The sequence below is a fragment of the Bufo gargarizans genome, chromosome 1 (genome assembly GCF_014858855.1).
Source record: "Bufo gargarizans isolate SCDJY-AF-19 chromosome 1, ASM1485885v1, whole genome shotgun sequence".
Lineage (NCBI taxonomy): Eukaryota > Metazoa > Chordata > Amphibia > Anura > Bufonidae > Bufo > Bufo gargarizans.
The window spans coordinates 716,997,482-717,017,163 of record NC_058080.1 but is presented as its reverse complement, the minus strand read 5'-3'; the positions used below and the strand labels follow the sequence as shown (position 1 = coordinate 717,017,163).

General features: G+C 43.8%; 1 protein-coding gene across 1 annotated transcript in view; it reads left to right on the top strand.

The window, feature by feature from the left end:
* LOC122929971 (dymeclin) overlaps nt 1–19,682 on the top strand; it is a 231,439-nt gene that overhangs the window by 174,134 nt on the left and 37,623 nt on the right. The window contains exon 13 of the mRNA XM_044283443.1: nt 10,816–10,929. Within this exon, the coding sequence (XP_044139378.1) occupies nt 10,816–10,929 (114 nt within the window). The remainder of the gene's footprint in view (nt 1–10,815; nt 10,930–19,682) is intronic.

Sequence of the window (19,682 nt, the reverse complement as noted above, 5' to 3'; positions counted from 1 at the left end):
CACTGAATCCATAATGACTTGAACTTAAGAATTAGAATTTAATGGCGTAAAAAGTAAATTAAAAAACAATGCCACACTTTGCTGTTTTTTTTCTTAGTCCTTTCTCCCGAAATCCGTAATAAAAAGTGAACAGAAAGTTGTTTGGTGCCAACAAAAGTTATGGCTTGAATAATATGGTGACACACAAAAAAATATTTTTAAAAGTGTTTCTATTGTGCAAAAGTAGTAAAACATTGGGTGCTCGTACCGGCTAGCCAAATAAAGAAAATGTGTCATTTATAATGCATAATGAACGCTGTAAAAACAACAACCTCCCGCCCCAAACAAACGCAAAAAAAACTAAGCCTAAAGATTGCAAAATTGCTGGGCTTTTTCCATGTAAAAAAAGTTTTCTTATGGATTGTACATACCCTGAAAAGTAATACAACTTGCCCTGCAGAAAAAAACAGCCCTCATACGGCTTAGGCTACTTTTACACTCGCGTTTTGTGCGGATCCGTTCAGATAATACAACCGTCTGCATTCGTCATGAACGGATCCGTTTGTATTATCTTTAACATAGCCAAGACGGATCCATCTTTACCCCATTGAAAGTCAATGGAGGACGGATCCGTTTTCGATTGTGTCAGAGAAAACGGATCCGTCCCCATTGACTTGCATTGTGTGTCATGATGGATCCGTTTGGCTCCGCTTCGTCAGACGGACACCAAAACGCTGCAAGTCCGTCTCCAAAGCGGAATGGAGACTGAACTGATGCTTTCTGAGCGGATCCTTTTCCATTCAGAATGCATTAGAATGCAAACTGATCCGTTTTGGACCGCGTGTGAGAGCCCTGAACTGATCTCACAAACGGAAAGCCAAAACGCCAGTGTGAAAGTAGCTTTAGTCGACTGAAAAAATAAAAACTTATGGCTCTCGCAATGCGACGATGAGAAAATGAAAAAATGTAATTCGTCCTCGAAGATCAGCCATCAGCAGGATCCAACCCTAATAAATTAGTCAACCTGCCTTGCAGGGTTGATCTTTCCGAAAAAAAATAATATCCGAGATCTGTGCAGCATTCCTGAGAAAAACACTCTTTATGCAAATGAGTCATCGGTGCACTGTGGGCGTGGCCAGCACTGAAAAGCTGAGGTGTCCAAGAGGCCAGGCCCCGCCCCCGGTGCACTGAAGTTCACATTTACATAAAGAAGAAAAGTATTTTTTCTCAGGAACTCCACAAACGATTTTCACAAAACAGGTATCCTTTTAATGGGCAGGATCTACCCTACCAGGCAGCATGTCTAGTTTAATAGTGTTGATCCTGCTGAGATATGCTGTTCGAGGGGTTAAAGGGCATGTCCAGCATTGAGAACCATTTTCCAGTTATAGTAAGACATCTTCTGCAGAGCTTGATAGACCACCCTAGTCCCTTAATTCTACTGATGTTTTGGGGTCTTCACTGATAAATATTAAGCAGGGACCCACATACTCCATACCGAACAGTGGACTCAGTAGGTCGGCCCCATTGTTATTTTTATTATGGGGCCTACTCTCTGTCATTTATGGTCAAAGATGGCACCACTGTGATTGGGGATTACGTTTTTATGATATTTGTACGTTTTGGTTCATATCCTTCGCACTAATGTTGTTTAAAGCTGAAGACATGAAACCCATTGCATTCATCCCCAACAGAAAATCAATGAAATCTCCTGGAATTTAGCTCCAAACCACAGCAGACGCATGAATCTGGGAAATGTTTCAGTAACCTTTTCATGTTGAGTTCTGCGGAGACCACAGTTGAGGATGTATCCGTAGTATCCCTGTCTCTGCCGTGTTCACTTTTCATGGAGCGGGGGGGTCGGAGGTTGCAGAGGAAACCCTGCCTGTCTGGAGAACGTCTTGGTTCTTCGTTGAAATGCAACACTCTGCCCATGACCTGACAGCAGCAGATCTGATGACATCCCATTGCAGGCCGAGCTGCCATGCAAAATGTCACTTCTAAAGCAAATCCTAAACTGTACAAGGTGAGCGATTCCAGGGTCTGAGCCCCTCGGGTAGGACGCTCCAGTAGCTCATGTTTCAGGAGTTGTCAAAATATTCAGTCATCTACTGGTGGGAGTCCGGTTGCTGGCACCCCCGCCAGTCTTCAGAATCAAGGGGCTGCAGCGCTAATGTCTTAGAGCACTCTCTGCACGTAGACGCTTGCTGAGACCCCCACCCCTAGAATGAGGAGAGAAGCACTCGCGTAGCACACACTCTCTCCTTGCTGCACATAGACGCTCTTGGCCATCACTTGCTGAGATCTCCACCGCTAGAATGAGGAGAGAAGCACTCGCGTAGCACACACTCTCTCCTTGCTGCACATAGACGCTCTTGGCCATCACTTGCTGAGATCTCCACCGCTAGAATGAGGAGAGAAGCACTCGCGTAGCACACACTCTCTCCTTGCTGCACATAGACGCTCTTGGCCATCACTTGCTGAGATCTCCACCGCTAGAATGAGGAGAGAAGCACTCGCGTAGCACACACTCTCTCCTTGCTGCACATAGACGCTCTTGGCCATCACTTGCTGAGATCTCCACCGCTAGAATGAGGAGAGAAGCACTCGCGTAGCACACACTCTCTCCTTGCTGCACATAGACGCTCTTGGCCATCACTTGCTGAGATCTCCACCGCTAGAATGAGGAGAGAAGCACTCGCGTAGCACACACTCTCTCCTTGCTGCACATAGATGCTCTTGGCCATCACTTGCTGAGATCTCCACCGCTAGAATGAGGAGAGAAGCACTCACGTAGCACACACTCTCTCTTTGCTGCACATAGACGCTCTTGGCCATCACTTGCTGAGACCCCCACCGCTAGAATGAGGAGAGAAGCACTCACGTAGCACACACTCTCTCTTTGCTGCACATAGACGCTCTTGGCCATCACTTGCTGAGACCCCCACCGCTAGAATGAGGAGAGAAGCACTCACGTAGCACACACTCTCTCTTTGCTGCACATAGACGCTCTTGGCCATCACTTGCTGAGACCCCCACCGCTAGAATGAGGAGAGAAGTACTCACGTAGCACACACTCTCCTCTCTCGTCACTGCAGGATACGGGCTCAATGGAAAGTCTGCGGGCCCATCTCTGTTCCGTCTTCTGGAGAACAAAGTTAGATATACGAGCGCTTCTCTCTCCTCACCCTACCGATTGGCAGGTGTCTCAACACTCGGACACCCACCAATCATAACCTTTGATATGCCTCTATGACACATCAAAGGTTTTGTGACAGGACAGTGACCCTTTAAAGGGGTTTTCAAGTAAAAAAAAAATTTTTACAAGCACCTCCAGCATGGCCCCTGGAAGCAAATTCATACTTGCCTGCTCCACGCTGCTCCCGAGGTCTCTGTCTTTTGGTTCTGGCTATGAGCATGGTCACTGCTGAAGCCAGTCATTGGCTGGAACGGTGCATGCCCAGCCGGATGTAAACAGTGTCAGGACTGGAAGGTGGAGAGCGGGGAAGGCGTAGAGCAGGTAAGTATAAATCTTCTGTTTCGGGGGCCATGCTGCAGGAACTTATTAAATCATTTTTACTAGAAAACCCTTTATAGCTCCCAAGTGGGATAAAAGTTACAAATATGTTTAAAATTATGTGAAATTAAAAATATATATAAATAAAAAGCACAAAAACTGATTTACCTGATGCATTTTTTTTTATTATGTCAAAAAATAGAAAACCATTAGTACTAATGGAAATTTCCGCTCTAATTTGCAAAGAACAAACACACAAAAATGTCATGGCTCAGAATATGGCAGCTGATTTTATTGCGTAAAAGTAGCAAAAACTATATTTATATATATATATTACCCCAAAGAATCTGAAATTGTTGTTTTTCTTCTATCCCTTTCTTCTGCCAAGAAAAACTTGATTCTACTTCACTGTGTGGAAGTGTGGGTGTGTGTGTATATATATATAATATATATATATATATATATATATATATATATAACTAAAAAATGAGAATATCGTGCAAAGTTCATTTATTTCAGTAATGCAACTTAAAAGGTGAAACTAATATATGCGATAGACTCATTACATGCAAAGCGAGAGATTTCAAGCCTTTATTTGTTATATTTTGGATGATTATGGCTTACAGCTTATGAAAAACCTCAAAGTCACAATCTCAGGTCCCCTTTGCTCAGGGGGTATGGAATAATTAGCTGACTACAGTGTGACACTTTGAGCCTAGAATATTGAACCTTTTCACAAAACTCTTAATTTTAAGCTGCATTAATGCAATTCCTTTTAATTTGCATTACTGAAATAAATAGACTTTTGCACGATATTTAAATTTTTCGAGTTTCACGTGTGTGTATGTATATGTGTATATATATAATCAGACACCAATGTTTTTAAGACCCCCAATCAGACCTCCAAGGTAATCAGACCTCAGATCAGAAGCAAACAAATAAATCCACTTACCTCTCCTGCTCCGGATGCCACTGCCACCGCTCCTGAGATCCAGCTTTCTGCTGCGCTGTGCTGTGAACCGACTTCACACAACATGGGGTCACAGAGCGCGCCAACGTACTCGCGCTGTGCACAGGTCACAGCACAGAGTGCAGCCAAGGAAGACCAGGAAGTGGGGAGTATAGAGCCCACACAGGGAGTGCTGCATTCACCGCTCCCCAGTCCTCCTGTACTAATGAGCACTTCCACAATAGAAGTGCTCATTTAGTTTTCGCACCATAAGACACCCTGACATTTTCTCCCCACTTTGGGGAGGGGGGGGGGAGCACCTTTATATGGTGAATACAATGGGGCTGAGCTGCGCCCAGGCCACTTGACATAGTCTTGACATCACTGGCCTGCAGGAAGCTGTGAAGTAAAGAACCTTTTAAAGTTAAAGGCGTATTCCATTCCAACAAGTTATCCCCTATCCACAGGGTAGGAGAGAACTACAGGGTGAGTCAAAAGTGGCAGGACTCCATTTTATTTCAGAAATGAAAGTAACATAGTATATAAGGCTGAAAAAAGACATCTGTCCATCCAGTTCGGCCTGTTATCCTGCAAGTTGATCCAGAGAAAGGCAAAGAAAACCTGTGAGGTAGAAGCCAATTTTCCTCACTTAAGGTGAAAAAAAATTCCTTCCCGACTCCAATCAGAATAACTCCCTGGATCAACGACCCCTCTCTAGTAGCTATAGCCTGTAATATTATTACACTCCAGAAATACATCCAGGCCCCTCTTGAATTCCTTTATTGTACTCACCATCACCACCTCCTCAGGCAGAGAGCTCCATAGTCTCACTGCTCTTACCGTAAAGAATCCTCTTCTATGTTTGTGTACAAACCTTCTTTCCTCCAGATGCAGAGGATGTCCCCTCGTCACAGTCACAGTCCTGGGGATAAATAGATGATGGGAGAAATCTCTGTACTGACCCCTGATATATTTATTAGATCTCCCCTCAGTCGTCTTTTTTCTAAAGTGAATAACCCTAATGCTGATAATCTTTCAGGGTACTGTAGTCCACCCATTCCAGTTATTACTTTAGTTGCCCTCCTCTGGACCCTCTCCAGCTCTATGTCTGCCTTGTTCACAGTAGCCCAGAACTGTACACAGTACTCCATGTGTATTCTGACTAGTGATTTGTAAAGTGGTAGGACTATGTTCTCATCACGGGCATCTATGCCCCTTCTGATGCAACCCATTATCTTATTTGCTTGGGCAGCAGCTGCCTGACACTGTTTTTTACAGCTTAGTTTGCTGTTCACTAAAATTCCTAGGTCCTTTTCCATGTCAGTGTTACCCAGTGTTTTACCATTTAGTATGTACGGGTGACTTGCATTATTCCTTCCCATGTGCATAACCTTACATTTGTCAGTGTTAAACCTCATCTGCCACTTATCTGCCCAAGCCTCCAATCTATCCAGATCCCTCTGTAGCTGTATACTGTCCTCTTCCGTGTTTATTACTTTACACAGTTTAGTGTCATCTGCAAAAATTTATATTTTACTGTGCAAGCCTTCTACAAGATCATTAATAAATATATTGAAGAGAATAGGGCCCAATACTAACCCCTGAGGTACTGCACTAGTGACAGTGACCCAATCTGAGTGTGTACTATTAATAACCACCCTCTGTTTTCTATCATTGACCCAGTTACTTACCCACATACAGACGTTTTCTCCCAGTCCGAGCATTCTCATTTTATATACTAACCTTTATTCGGTACAGTGTCAAATGCTTTGGAGAAGTCCAGATATACGACATCCATTGATTCGCCGCTGTCAAGTCTAGAACTTACCTCCTCATATAAACTGATTAAATTAGTTTGACATGACCGATCCCTCATGAAGCCATGCTGATATGGCGTTATTTGCTTATTTTTCTTGAGGTACTCCAAGATAGCATCTCTTCGAAAACCTTCAAACAGTTTACCCACGACAGATGTTAAACTTACCGGCCTATAGTTTCCGGGGTCTGTTTTTTGGACTTTCTTTTTATATTGGCACTAGGGATCAACCGATTATCGGAAGTACCAATATTATCGGCCAATATTCATGATTTTGTACATTATCGGTATTGGCATCTAACCTTGCCGATATACCGATAATGCGTATAAAGCGAATACTAGTGAGCGCTTCCATTATGTATCGGGTGCCGGGAGCGGGGAAGAAGCACAGCAAGCACTTCCAATACTCACCCTCCCTGGTCTTCTTTGATGGGGCCCGCGCTGCACTGTCCTGATCCCGTACAGCGTCTGGACGTAGTGCGCACACTATAAATTGATGCTGTACGCTGTCAGGTGACAGTGCAGTGCGGGCCGGAGAACACAGGGGAGCGAGACGCCGGACCCAGGGATGAAGAGGAGCCTCAGCGCAGGAGAGGTGAGGAGTTTTTTATTTTATTCAACTGAGGTCTGATAGGGGTTAATAAAGGTCTGATCTGAGGTCTTATAGGGGTTAATAAAGGGCTGATCTGAGGTCTGATAGGGGTTAATAAAGGGCTGATCTGAGGTCTGATAGGGGTTAATAAAGTCAGTGAGGAGGGGGGATGGTGTGGAAATTGGCATTTGGCAGTAGTATATTATAAATGTAAATTATAAATTGACTACCAACTAAGGGCTTTATTAATTTATATTTATAATATACTAGTGCCAAATGCAAATTTCCACCACCTCAGTGACTACCAGCTAATATAATATATATTATGAGATATAATATATCGGTATAAATTATCGGCTATCGGCCTGAAAGTTCACAGATATGGCCTTGTTCACACGTCAGTTATTTGATCAGTTATTTCAATCAGTTTTTGTGAGCCAAAACCAGGAGTGGAGGCTACTCAGAGATAAAATCACAGAAATATAGTGGCAAATATGGGGGAACTGCTCAAACCCCAAACACTATAGCGTGTTCCTCATTGGCGGAGCAGTCCCACCGCATGTGGACTACAGCAAATGACCATCCCCAGCAAAAATTGCGTACAGTGGAGGATGTCGGCGCGGTCCACATGCACCACAAAGGCATCCTACACAAAACGGAGCATTGTGCGGATGAAAATTATAATTATATAAATCACAGAAAAAAATGCACCAAACGGATATGCCACTGACTATACTAGCTAGTCATACAAGCAGATATTAAAAGCTGAGACTTTTGCCAATATATTCCTGTCAGGAACACATCGGAGCCCATCATGCACCACGTCACGGTCTCTCAGCATGGCAAGGGTCCTACCACTACGCTAACTATGGTGTGAACACGGTCTGAAGGTGATGAAATCCAGCTCACAGCCAAGCTTCCACACAACCGCATAGCAGGACAACTAATGCAATGTGAATAAAGCAAGACTGTAAGCCACACCCATATCAGACCATGTGATGGAGGCTAACAGGTGCAAAAGAATGTTTAAATGCTCAGAGATAAGGTATAATGAAAAGATCTGCAACAGTTCTGTGTTTATAACCCACACCTGGTTTTGGCTCACAATAAGTGATGGAAATATCTGATCAAAAAACTAATGTGTGAACAAGGCTTTATCGGTATCTGCTCTAAAAAAATCTATATCGGTCAATCCCTAATTGGCACCACATTTGCTATGCGCCAATCCTGTGGGACACTCCCTGTCAGTATAGAGTCCTTGAATATCAGAAATAAGGGTCTGGCTATGACATTACTTAATTCTCATAGGATATGGGGGTGTATGCCATCTGGTCCTGGCGATTTGTCTATTTTAATCTTTTCAAGACGCCGCTGTACTTCTTCCTGGTTCAGACAGGGCACGTTTAATGGGGAATTTACTTTTACATTCTGCATTTCATCTGACAGTTTATTTTCTTCAGTGAATACAGTGGAGAAAAAAATTGCTTTGCTTTCTCCTCATCACTCTCTGTAGAGGGCCGACACCTTCAGATTTATACTTTTTACCATATATATAATTTGAAGAATTTAGGGTTTGTTTTACTCTCTTTGGCAATTAATCTCTTGGTCTCTAGTTTGGCTGTTTTTATTTGTTTTTTTACATATTCTATTTTTTTTTCCTTATAGTTTTTCAGTGCTTTCTCGCTACCCTCCTGTTTTAGTGATTTAAATGCTTTCTTTTTGTCATTTATTGCTTTCTTTACAGTTCTATTTATCCACATTGTTTTATTTTTGTTCATTAACCTTTTATTCCCATAAGGTATACACCGCTCACAATTAGATTTAGGATGCTTTTAAAAATATCCCATTTTGTGGCTGTGTTTTTATTTTTTGAGGACTTTGCCCCAGTTAGTTAGGCCTATGGCCTCTCTTAGTTGGCTAAATTTAGCTTTTTGTGAAATTTGGAAAATGAAATATCTGAATACCCCAGCAAGTAATGGAGGAGGGGGCCTATCTTTTAGGCTATGTCCGGAACATGGCCCCCATCTTGAAAGCCTCCATATTGGATCAAGGGCAAATTTTTCCAATGAGAAGGGGGTCATGTAGCATATCAAAGACCAGAATTTCCTCAGAAATCAGATTTGCAATATCTCTTGTGGTTCTATGTTCAGCAGTGAAAAAACATTGAACACGTGAAATAGTTGTGCACCACATGGAACATTCCCACTTTCTGTGTTGATAACTTTTGAACCACAAGAGTTATTGCAAATCCATTTCTGAGAAAATTCTGGTCTTCTTTGATATTCTACATGGCCTCCTTCCCATAGGAAAAATTTGCCCTTGATCCATGATGGCGGCCTTGCTCCAGACATAGCCTAAAAGATAATCCCTGCACCCAATACTTGCTGGGGTATTTAGATATTTAATTTTCCCTTTCGTTTGTGAAATACAAGGGTGCGACTTTTGACTCGCCCTGTATTAGATCCTACCACTAGCAGCTCCACCGATCACAAAAACAGGGATCCCCTCCCCTTGGAACACCCCATTATATACAATCATGAACTACTAAAAAGTACCTTAGATGTATTCACTTACTGGTGTGACAGATGTTTACCTCATAATATACACACAAAGATGCCGCATGCTAATGAGCTGATTTGAGTCCAGCATGATGTCATTGAGTCCAGCGTATATTTAATTCAGAACTATAGCCACTCCCCTGCTGATTCATATGGAAAATAACTGTCAATCAGCAGCAGGTAGGCGGAGAGAGTCAGGAGCTCATGAATATTCATGACTCATCATTATCAGCTGGAGCTTTTCAATACAAGATGTTGGCAGATTGACTGGGTCAATTAAAGAAAGTGACCCAACATTTTGCTAAGAGAATCAGTCACTTATTTATGTTGCCCTTAGTTAGGACACCATAAAACTGGTGACAGGTTCCCTTTAATTTCAATACTGTACGGAGCAAGCGCTCCGTACAGTATTAGAATGTATTTGCTCCGATGAGCCGAAGTTATTACTTCGCGAAGTCTCGTGAGACTTTGCGTAATAACTTCAGAAATAGATTTTTACAGTAAAAAAAACATTTCCCAAACTCTGGTTCGGTTCATAGGTACCACTACAGTATTGAAATGAAGTTTTATGCGAATCGACTTCAGATGTTTCTTCCAAAGTCAATTCGCTCATCCCTACCAGTGACATCACATTCATCAGTCGCATGACTTATTTCAAGTTCAGTTCCATTGAAGTGAATGGGCCTGCAATACCAAGCACAGCCACTATACAATGTACGGCGCTGTGCTTGGTATGCTGTGAGGAGGCAGCAGCACTTAATGGAGCACCACTGCCCCTTTCAACAGCTATTTGGAAGTGGTGCCTGAAGTTGGACCTCCACTGATCAGATATGGATGACCTATCCAGATGGCAGAAAACCCCTTTAAGTGAGTTGAATAAAATTCACACAGGATAAAAGAAATCTTCAGTCCTTACCATGACTTGTCTTTTGGCTTAAGTTAATTTTTTCTTTCCTTGGAAAGTTGAGCGACATCCAATATGGCTGCCATTACACTCATCAAGTTAAAAAAATAATTCATAGGACTCCTACAAAAAAATTTCCCAGTAAAATACAGTAATAAGTGAAGTCCTAGTGCGTCTACGGTTTTATGTTGCCAGGTAGCTCCAGTCTTAGGACTCATGTATTCGGACATTTTGCAGCTGCAGTTTGTAATATGGTTTCCACTGAAGTCTGTGGGGCCTTTTACCTCTTTATCTCTATTTTTCTTCTAATTTCAAACAGCAGCAAACAAGAAAAAAAAGTTGTGCTACATTCCTGTGCATTAGGCTAATAATGGAGAGTGCACCCATACTTATGGCACCCGAGAGGCTCCAAACTCAGGATGGTAGCAGCAACCAGTGTGACAGATAAGCTGGGAATAAGGCCCAGCCGCAGTCTTACCTATCACTTGTGTGTGTTACAGGTCATCGGCTTCTTCAGTTCTCGTCTGGAGCAGGCCGGATCCGACCTCTCAGTGGAACGTGTCCTGGAGGTCATCAAACAAGGAGCAGTTGCACTGCCCAAAGACCGGCTCAGGGTAAGTGCAAGAGCATGTAATATTTTTAAAGCCTCATGACCATAGAAGCCAGGTTTTGTACTGAATTTCTGCAGTGACTCCAGCAGCAGAATAGTGAGCGCAGCTCTGGAGTATAATACAGGATGTAACTCAGGATCAGTACAGGATAAGTAATGTATGTACACAGTGACTCCACCAGCAGAATAGTGAGTGCAGCTCTGGAGTATAATACATGATGTAACTCAGGATCAGTACAGGATAAGTAATGTAATGTATGTACACAGTGACTGCACCAGCAGAATAGTGAGTGCAGCTCTGGAGTATAATACAGGATGTAACTCGGGACCAGTACAGGATAAGTAATGTAATGTATGTACACAGTGACTCCACCAGCAGAATAGTGAGTGCAGCTCTGGAGTATAATACAGGATGTAAGTCAGAATCAGTACAGGATAAGTAATGTATGTACACAGTGACTGCACCAGCAGAATAGTGAGTGCAGCTCTGGAGTATAATACAGGATGTAAGTCAGAATCAGTACAGGATAAGTAATGTATGTACACAGTGACTCCACCAGCAGAATAGCGAGTGCCACTCTGGCGTATAATACAGGATGTAACTCAGGATCAGTACAGGATAAGTAATGTATGTACACAGTGACTCCACCAGCAGAATAGCGAGTGCAGCTCTGGAGTATAATACAGGACTAAGGATAAGTACTCAATATGTAATGTATTACTGAGTAACAGAACTTTTCATATAGCTTTTTTCTATATAAACTAATAGTGTGCAGAGGACATGCCCTGTTGGTAGAGGGACGTAGGTTATATTCGACTGTGTATGCGGAAGAGAATATGACTTTGTTCAGGGGCAAGAGCAGGAAGAACAGATCACAAGCAGTATATCTTGGTCTGAGGTGTATAATTATATACTGTTGGATATAGAAAATAGGGTACCCAGGAAAAGAGCGAAATTTGGGGAGCAATTGATTGGTTCTTCCCAGAATTTGGACCAGTGTTCCCTGGCCATCACAGCCTCACGTGCTAGAACCTCTGCTTGCTGCCGTTCTGCTCTTATTAATGGTGCGCTCTAGTGACTTGGATCCCCGGTTAGTGACAACAACTGCAGATATTTCTGTCTCCTACCTACGTGCTGCAGCTTGTTTCATGGGGAGCGTTTAAGAGGCCTCGGCGGTATTTGTAAGTATGTCTTTGTTGTTAATGGAGGCGGCAAATAACTGGAGTTTTACTGCAGCCGACAATGTATCAACAAGAATAGACTATTTTTCATGCCGCTCAGCAGCATGCGCAAGTCTTGTAATAAGTCACGCTTCTGACTAATTACTAGCAATGCATACACCCGCCCTGCTAGAAAGGTCACATGTGTCCCAGAAACCTCCCCCGCCATCACTACCAGCCGTCCTACCCTGTATAGGAGAAATCATCAGAAAAACTCTGGGCTCGACCCTGATACTAAGGAGTCCCATGGTACTAAGGAGTCCATGGGTGCACCGGCACCCACTAAACATCCCAACTGGGGCCAAATCTTGACCTCATTTGGATGTGGCACAGGGAATTTTTCATACCCACCCTTAATTTCCCAACCAAGACTACTTTAGCAGCACATAGTTGGGTTATGTAAGCAGATTGATGTAAAATGTTGTGGGAAAAGATGCAGAATATTTTTGATAGGGTTTATGCATATTAATATAGGAGGGGTATCCTCTTCCAGATCGTCATCCCTTGCCCATTGTGGAGTGCAGATACAAAGATCTTCTGTCACTCTGGAGGACCTGTTCTCTTACATAGACCCATTGATTTCATAGGCACTGTGTAATACTTTATATCTCCAGCAGTGGTGCTGTAGGGAAATTGATCACTTACTGCCAGGTTCCCCCTACAGATCGCAGCCGATCACTGGAGGTCCCAGCAGGGGGACACTTTATAATAAGTGAATATTAATGGACCTTTCTAAGAAATAGAGAATGCCCAAAGCAGAGGACTCCTTGGAAGCCGTCACTGGTGATTTTGGGGGTAGATGCCGTTTAGTGGGACGTCTTGTGCTCCAGTCTTCTTGCTGGTGGATCTATTATTTATTAGTCTGGTTTTGCTGATCTCATTGGTAAGGTCTGAGCTCCACGTGCTCCTTTCATCTCTGTACACCGCTGACTCTCACCTGAACTTGTTCCGCTTTTAGCTCATTATTTTTCACGCTCTGTGTATGGATTTGTAAAGGATTTAAAGGAACAGCCCTTTAATTAGCCTCCATTGTCACGGCTGCCTGCGTGGGTGTGAAGCGGAGACTTTCGGTAATGCACACAAGCCTTTAATGGCGGCACACCTTTTCTTTTTACTAGTTTATGGGGTTTAATGTGCTTCAGTTAAAGCGGAACTCCATGCACGCTGGATATTACCATCAGTGGTACGGGAAGACCCATGTTGCATATCAAAGACATTGTAAGTGACAGTGTTTTTAATATATAATTTATTTTTATTTTTTTAATCTTCTAAGCCTACCTCCCAACATGCAGTACAGATTTGATATCCTGTGGGAGGTGCTTTCTCATCTGCTCTTTGTCACCCCCTGCTGAGTGCTTTGTATTAGCATCCATGCGGCATGCACAGATATGGCCAGTGCGACTGTTAACTGCTCCTGTGAACATGAGCCAGTCCATCAGTCGGTGCTTTTGAGAAAGGACATGTTTAGTAGTAAGTAAAGCGGTTTTCTGGAATATTTCATTGATATCATGTCTCTAGTCCAATACTTCACCAGTCAGCAGAATCGATAGGGCTCTTTAACTGCAATACTGGCACAGTGCAATCCTTGTGGTTGTGTCTGGTACTGCAGCATAGTCCCACCACAATTAAAAGAGACTGAGCTGCAGTACCGGACACAGCCACACGGTTGAAGTGGTGTGATTTGCCTGCATTGAAGCAAACGTAGGCTGGTTTCACATCACAGTTTCTTTTTCCGTTCTTCTGATCCATCAGAAGAACAGGTTAAATAAAAAAAAAAAAAAAAAAGGATATTGTAAGACAACGTATCCTGTGCACATTTTGAGCCATTTCCATCTGAGCTCCATTTAAGACGGGGGAAAAAAAAGTACTGCATGAAGGACATTTTTTTTTTTTTTTCCGGTCTCAAAAAAATTGATCTAAGACGGAAATGGCTCAAACGGATGCAAAATGTGCATAATGTATGCACAGGATCCTGTTTTTTTTGGTTTTTTTTCTGTTCTTCTGACGGATCAGAAGAACGGAAAAAGAAACAGTGATGTGAAACCAGCCTTAGTAACACAGCCCCTTAGTTCTGCTGATCAGTGAGGGTGTGATAGGTCAGACCCCCTGATCCCAAGGATAGACTAGCAATGGTTAATCCCAGGGGCAGGTATACTGCAGATTTTCCTTCATGGGACTACTCGCAGAAAATACGCAGTACTAGCAACGTAGATGACATTATGGCAATGGCAAAATGTTACATGTTTTGCTGCAGATTCAACATAGTTTTGAAATTCCTCAGTGTGGACGTAGCCTTAAAGTGAACCCAATTTTATTGATCGTTAGTCTATAATGTAGTAATCCAGACCCCTGCTTGCCCCTCCAGGCTCTTCCCATAATCTGCTATCTGCAGTTGGATGGATGGAAGAAAGTTCCCGTTTCAGCTCTTATCACAGGGTTTTATAGAGCGGTCAGTCCAGAGATAGCTGCCTCCTCTGTGAGAGCCAGGGACATAGTCCTGGACACCACTTATCAGCTGTGAGTCGATGGTTTTGGTTGCACTCCATAAACATCCTGGATGTGGACATGTACATATTAATGTAATTTATTGACGCTTCAGCTCGGAACTCACAACGTATTCCTTTGCCATTTTTAAATTTTTTACGAACATCGTTGATATCAGCTTCTCAGTTCATTCCCATGTATTCAAACTGGGTCAGTCGACCCAGAGATCACGTCTTATAGAGATGGATCTCTATGGTTTGATGTATCTGACCGATAAATCCTGTAAGATTCCCTAATATGGAGGAGCTAGAGGAAGGTTCAGGTCATCCCTGAGCTCAGGGGCATAGATAGGTGCTGCCAACTAGCCACTTTGCCTTTGACAGAGTATTTAGCTACAGGTGTAAAACCACATCCATACACCTTCGATAGCTGTCGCCGACAACTATGTCTCCCGAATTTCCCGTGCACATACACATGTGGCCGAGCATGTATGTGTTTTCAGTGGAGAGAGCGGAGAAAGACCCTGCCAGATACTTCTGAAGGTGGCTTTTCTCCAGGGGAGATTGAAAGGATCAGCAGTTGAAATTCATGCTTCCCATACACATACAATTTTCAGGCTTGGCTGAAAGCAACCAGTGCTCCCAACAATAGTCTAATGCAGGCATGCTCAACCTGCGGCCCTCCAGCTGTTGCAAAACTACAACTCCCATCATTCCCTGACAGCCTACAGCTATCATCCTACAGAAGGGCATCGTGGGATTTGTTAGTTTTACAACAGCTGGAGGGCCGCAGGTTGAGCATCCCTGGTCTAATGTATGTCGGGGCCTTAATGCCCCAGAATTGTGGCTTTAAAGACTTATGGTGCCAGATGTGCGGATTTGTAGTGGTTAGCAGTGGAGGCGGCAACCACTTCGCTTCTTTGCAAGGGATGGATTCCTCCCCACTATGACCCTTTCCAGTCATTGCAGACAGCATTAAAGAGGCCTGCTGCAGCATGGTCTTGTGAGATATAGAAAATATTGGGAGACCACACTGTATACTTCTCACCAGAGTGCGATTTCGCTGCAGCCACATAGAGGAGCCTGAAGGCTGGCCAGACGTTAGTATACAGCATGGTCCTGTGCTATACCTTGCTTGGTCACTGCAGCAGCCGCTTTGACGCTGTCCGCATTGCACAGTGTCAGACCCAGGAAGAAACCTCTCCTTACAGAGAAGCAAAGTGGCTCCTAGCTCTGTGACGGACCACTTCAAATTTCCATATCGGGCACAATATCTCAAAAAGGGAAACAAAACAATGCCATTATATTAAGCCCATATAAACTGTTCACATTTTAGAATATGCTAACAGGTCTTCTTTAATTTGCACCTGAAAAAGTGGCATATGTGCTTTGCGCACCATTTATTATGCGTTTTAGATTTTTTTTTTTGTACCTTTCTCAGCAAGAGAGCAAGGCTTAGTGAGGGATTGGTGCGACTTAGCAGGACAAGGGGCATGGCTTAAGATGCACCAACATTGTTCAAAATTGCTCCATAATGTTGGTGCAAAGTAAGCCAACCAATAAGTGGAGGGAAGTTAGGCTACTCATACACATTCAGTAGCTGTCGGCCAAACGACTGTTCGGCTGACAGCGGTCTCTGCCGTCTCACTCCTCGCTTCCCTATACACATACACATTTGGTTCTGCCAAATGTGTATGCTATGGAGAGAGCAGAGAAAGCCGCTGCCAGACACTTCTCCGGGGAGAACTAAAGGGTCAGGTAAAAATTTTGCTGAAATCATTATCAGGGGAGAGCCGGCCGAACCTGTGTTGGCCGAACCTGCAGTTCTTGGTGAGTTTGGCCAGCCAACATATAATGTGTATGTCCAGCTAAAAACTAGACACCCTAAAGATGCAGCCACCGTGATAAATGTGGCGCAGTTTATACTGTTTATATTAAGATTGATAAAGGGGTTTTCCGAGAGTTTATAACTGATGAACAATCCTCCAGATAAGTCACCAGTATCTGATCGGTGGGGGTCCGACACCCTCGTGATCAGCTGCCGGCGCCGCGTCCTTCTCTCAGCTTTCTCTAAGCCAGTGATAACACGTTCATTGGTCACGTGGCACTCATTGAAGTGAATGGTGCGGTGCGCGATACCAAGTACAGACACTACACAGTACGGCGCTGTGCTTGGTGAGCACGGTGAAGGCCGCGGTGTTCAATGGAGCGCCGGTGCCTTCTCAAAACAGCTGATCGGCGGACCCCCACCGATCAGATTCTGATGACCTATCCACAGGATAGTTCATCATTATTAAAATCTCAGAAAACCCTTTTAAATATGGCCCTGTGTATAATCCTTTAGTCCCCTCAGATAGAGACCATTATGGTGTCGGCCCCACCAAACCTTCTGCTGAAGTAGTTTTATACTGACTTACTATAGATTGGAGAGTGTTCGGCGACGGGTCCCGCCCTGTCTATGTTACATGGGCGGCCATGTAACCCTACAAATGGATGCAACTTCCCCTAGTAATAACGGCTGATATGGCAGATTTCAGACTTCCTATTTAGAAAGGGGGTTGTCATGATACGACCCTTTTAAGTGTTAAAGAAATGGAGTCAGTCTGCAGATGATGGATTTCAGACCCTACTATCATGTTACGCTCCATTCACATCTGGTTACCTTTGGAAACAGACAAAGGTTTAGCTGCACCCCCCTGTCGGACGTGAGAGCCGGACCGTATGTAACTCTCCGCTCAGCTCCCACAGTGCACTTCTTTCTAGTAAACCAGCCGCAGTCTGAATTTAGCTTTGGTTGTGAACAGAGATAAGAGAATCGACTTCGGATGAAACATTCGCATAAAACTTATACTGTAAAAAAAACTATTTCCCGAACTCTGGTTCGGTTCCAAGGTACGCTCGCTCCATACAGTATTGAAATTAACTTTTATGCAAATTGACTTCGGATGTTTCATCCGAAGTCGATTCGCTCATCCCTAGTGAACAGTGAAGAAACAGCATGTTGCTCAGGAAAGGGCACAGCGCCGTACATTGTATAGTGGCTGTGTTTGGTATTGCGTTGAATGGGCCTGAGCTGCACATAGGCCATGTGACCGTAACCTCACTGGCCTCAGAAGACGACGCAACGCTCACCTCCACCGATCAGATACTGATGACCTATCCTGATGACGGGCCATCTGTATTGAACTCCTGGAAAAAAAAGCCTTTGACTATGTGACTTGCGCCGCTGTCCGGTATAAGGCATCAGCAGAATTCTGCCGATAGTTTTCGATGTGAAGAGAGAAGAAACCTCATGCAGCTGAGCAGCGGTACAAGATGATTAAAGCAAAGAATTTCCAAAGTCAATCACTGTGCAGATTTTTTTCTGAAGTTTTTACTTAGCCTCCTGTCTTTCTATTTACGTACTGTACGTGTATGTATCTATAGCTTTACTAGATGCAAGTCGACCCCCAGGGCTGAGAAGATGGAGGCTTCTGCCGTTATCTTTAATGTTTCAGCGTGGGTTCCATATCAGGGACTGTAAATCGTGCTCCGTCTTCATGGCTGCAGGATGTGTAAGGCGTGTGCGCCGCATTTACAGGCACACCATCATAAATAACACCACATTGCCTCTTCTCAGGGCATGTAGCAGTATATAGCAGGGGGCAAATATTTACACAAAGCATCTCTGGTTTATAGGCGGCTTTCATCCTCGCAGGGAGCGGAAATTATTACCAAATGACGGCAAATCTGTACAGCAGCGCCGGGTTTTCATGGGAAAGATGCATTGTATTCAGCTCACAGAGGATGGTCTAGATTGGATACAACCAGGAGTGAGAAGAATTAGCTTCATTTGTTTGCCTCGTTCTAATCGATAATGTTTTCATTCACTGACAACAAGCTGAGATCTTGAACCACAAAGCCTTTTAGAAATTTGCAAGATTAAAGGGCATCTGTCAGCAGTTCTGTACCTATGACACTGGCTGACCTGTTACATGTGCACTTGGCAGCTGAAGGCATCTGTGTTGGTCCCATGTTCATATGTGTCCGCGTTGCTAAAAAAAATGAAGTTTTAATATATGCAAATGAGCCTCTAGGAGCAACGGGGGCGTTGAGGTTACACTTAGAGGCTCTGCAACTGCTGCGCCCTCTCCACTTTAATTGATGGGACCAGGTAGTGTAAACGTCATCCCTTCCAGCTCCGGTCAAAGTGCAGAGAGAGCGGAGCCTCTAGGTGTAACGGTAACGCCCCCGTTGCTCCTAGAGGCTCATTTGCATATAATAAAACATAATTTTTCTCAGCAATGCGGGACAAGTATGAACATGGGACTAACACAGATGCCTTCAGCTGCCAAGCGCACATGTAACAGGTCAGCCAGTGTTATAGGTACAAAACTGCTGACAGATGCCCTTTAAGCCTCATTTATATAAAATGCTAATTTGTAAAGTTATGATTCCGTGTTTGTGACTTATCCGGGAAAGTTCCCTGGTATCTGCGCTGCAGTGAATTAATCGTCAGGAAGAGCTCACAGCGAGGGTCTGCCAGCTCTGCGCAGATCGGGACACTGGAAAATTCCTGCTTGGCTCACATGTGTGTGTTGTAGGATTGAAGACTTTAGGCAGATCCCGGAGTAAAGCCCTATGTACTCAAGGACTGGTTTAGAGAAGAACCTTTCCCGACCACCCAGGGGTCCAATAAACCTGGTATTCCAGACCACCCTAAACATTGCATATACACTAATATATATTATATAGCGCCATCATGTTACACAGCGCTGTACAAAAAATTGGCAGCACTCACACGTGTTCAATCTAAATTCCAGATTAGCTTATCAATATTGTTATTTTATTTTGTTGATTGTGAGAGGAAACCTGCAAACATGAGGAGAACGTACAAACTCAGTGCAGAAGTTACCCTCGGATGGATTCGAACCAGGACTCAGCGATGCAAATAAACCGTGCTAACCACTGAGCCGCATAAGCGTGCTCATATCTCCCCGCATGTGCCCACATTTAGTATCTGTCATAGACCGTGGCGGAAGCCGACAACTAAAGAGGTTTTTTCCGTGTAGAA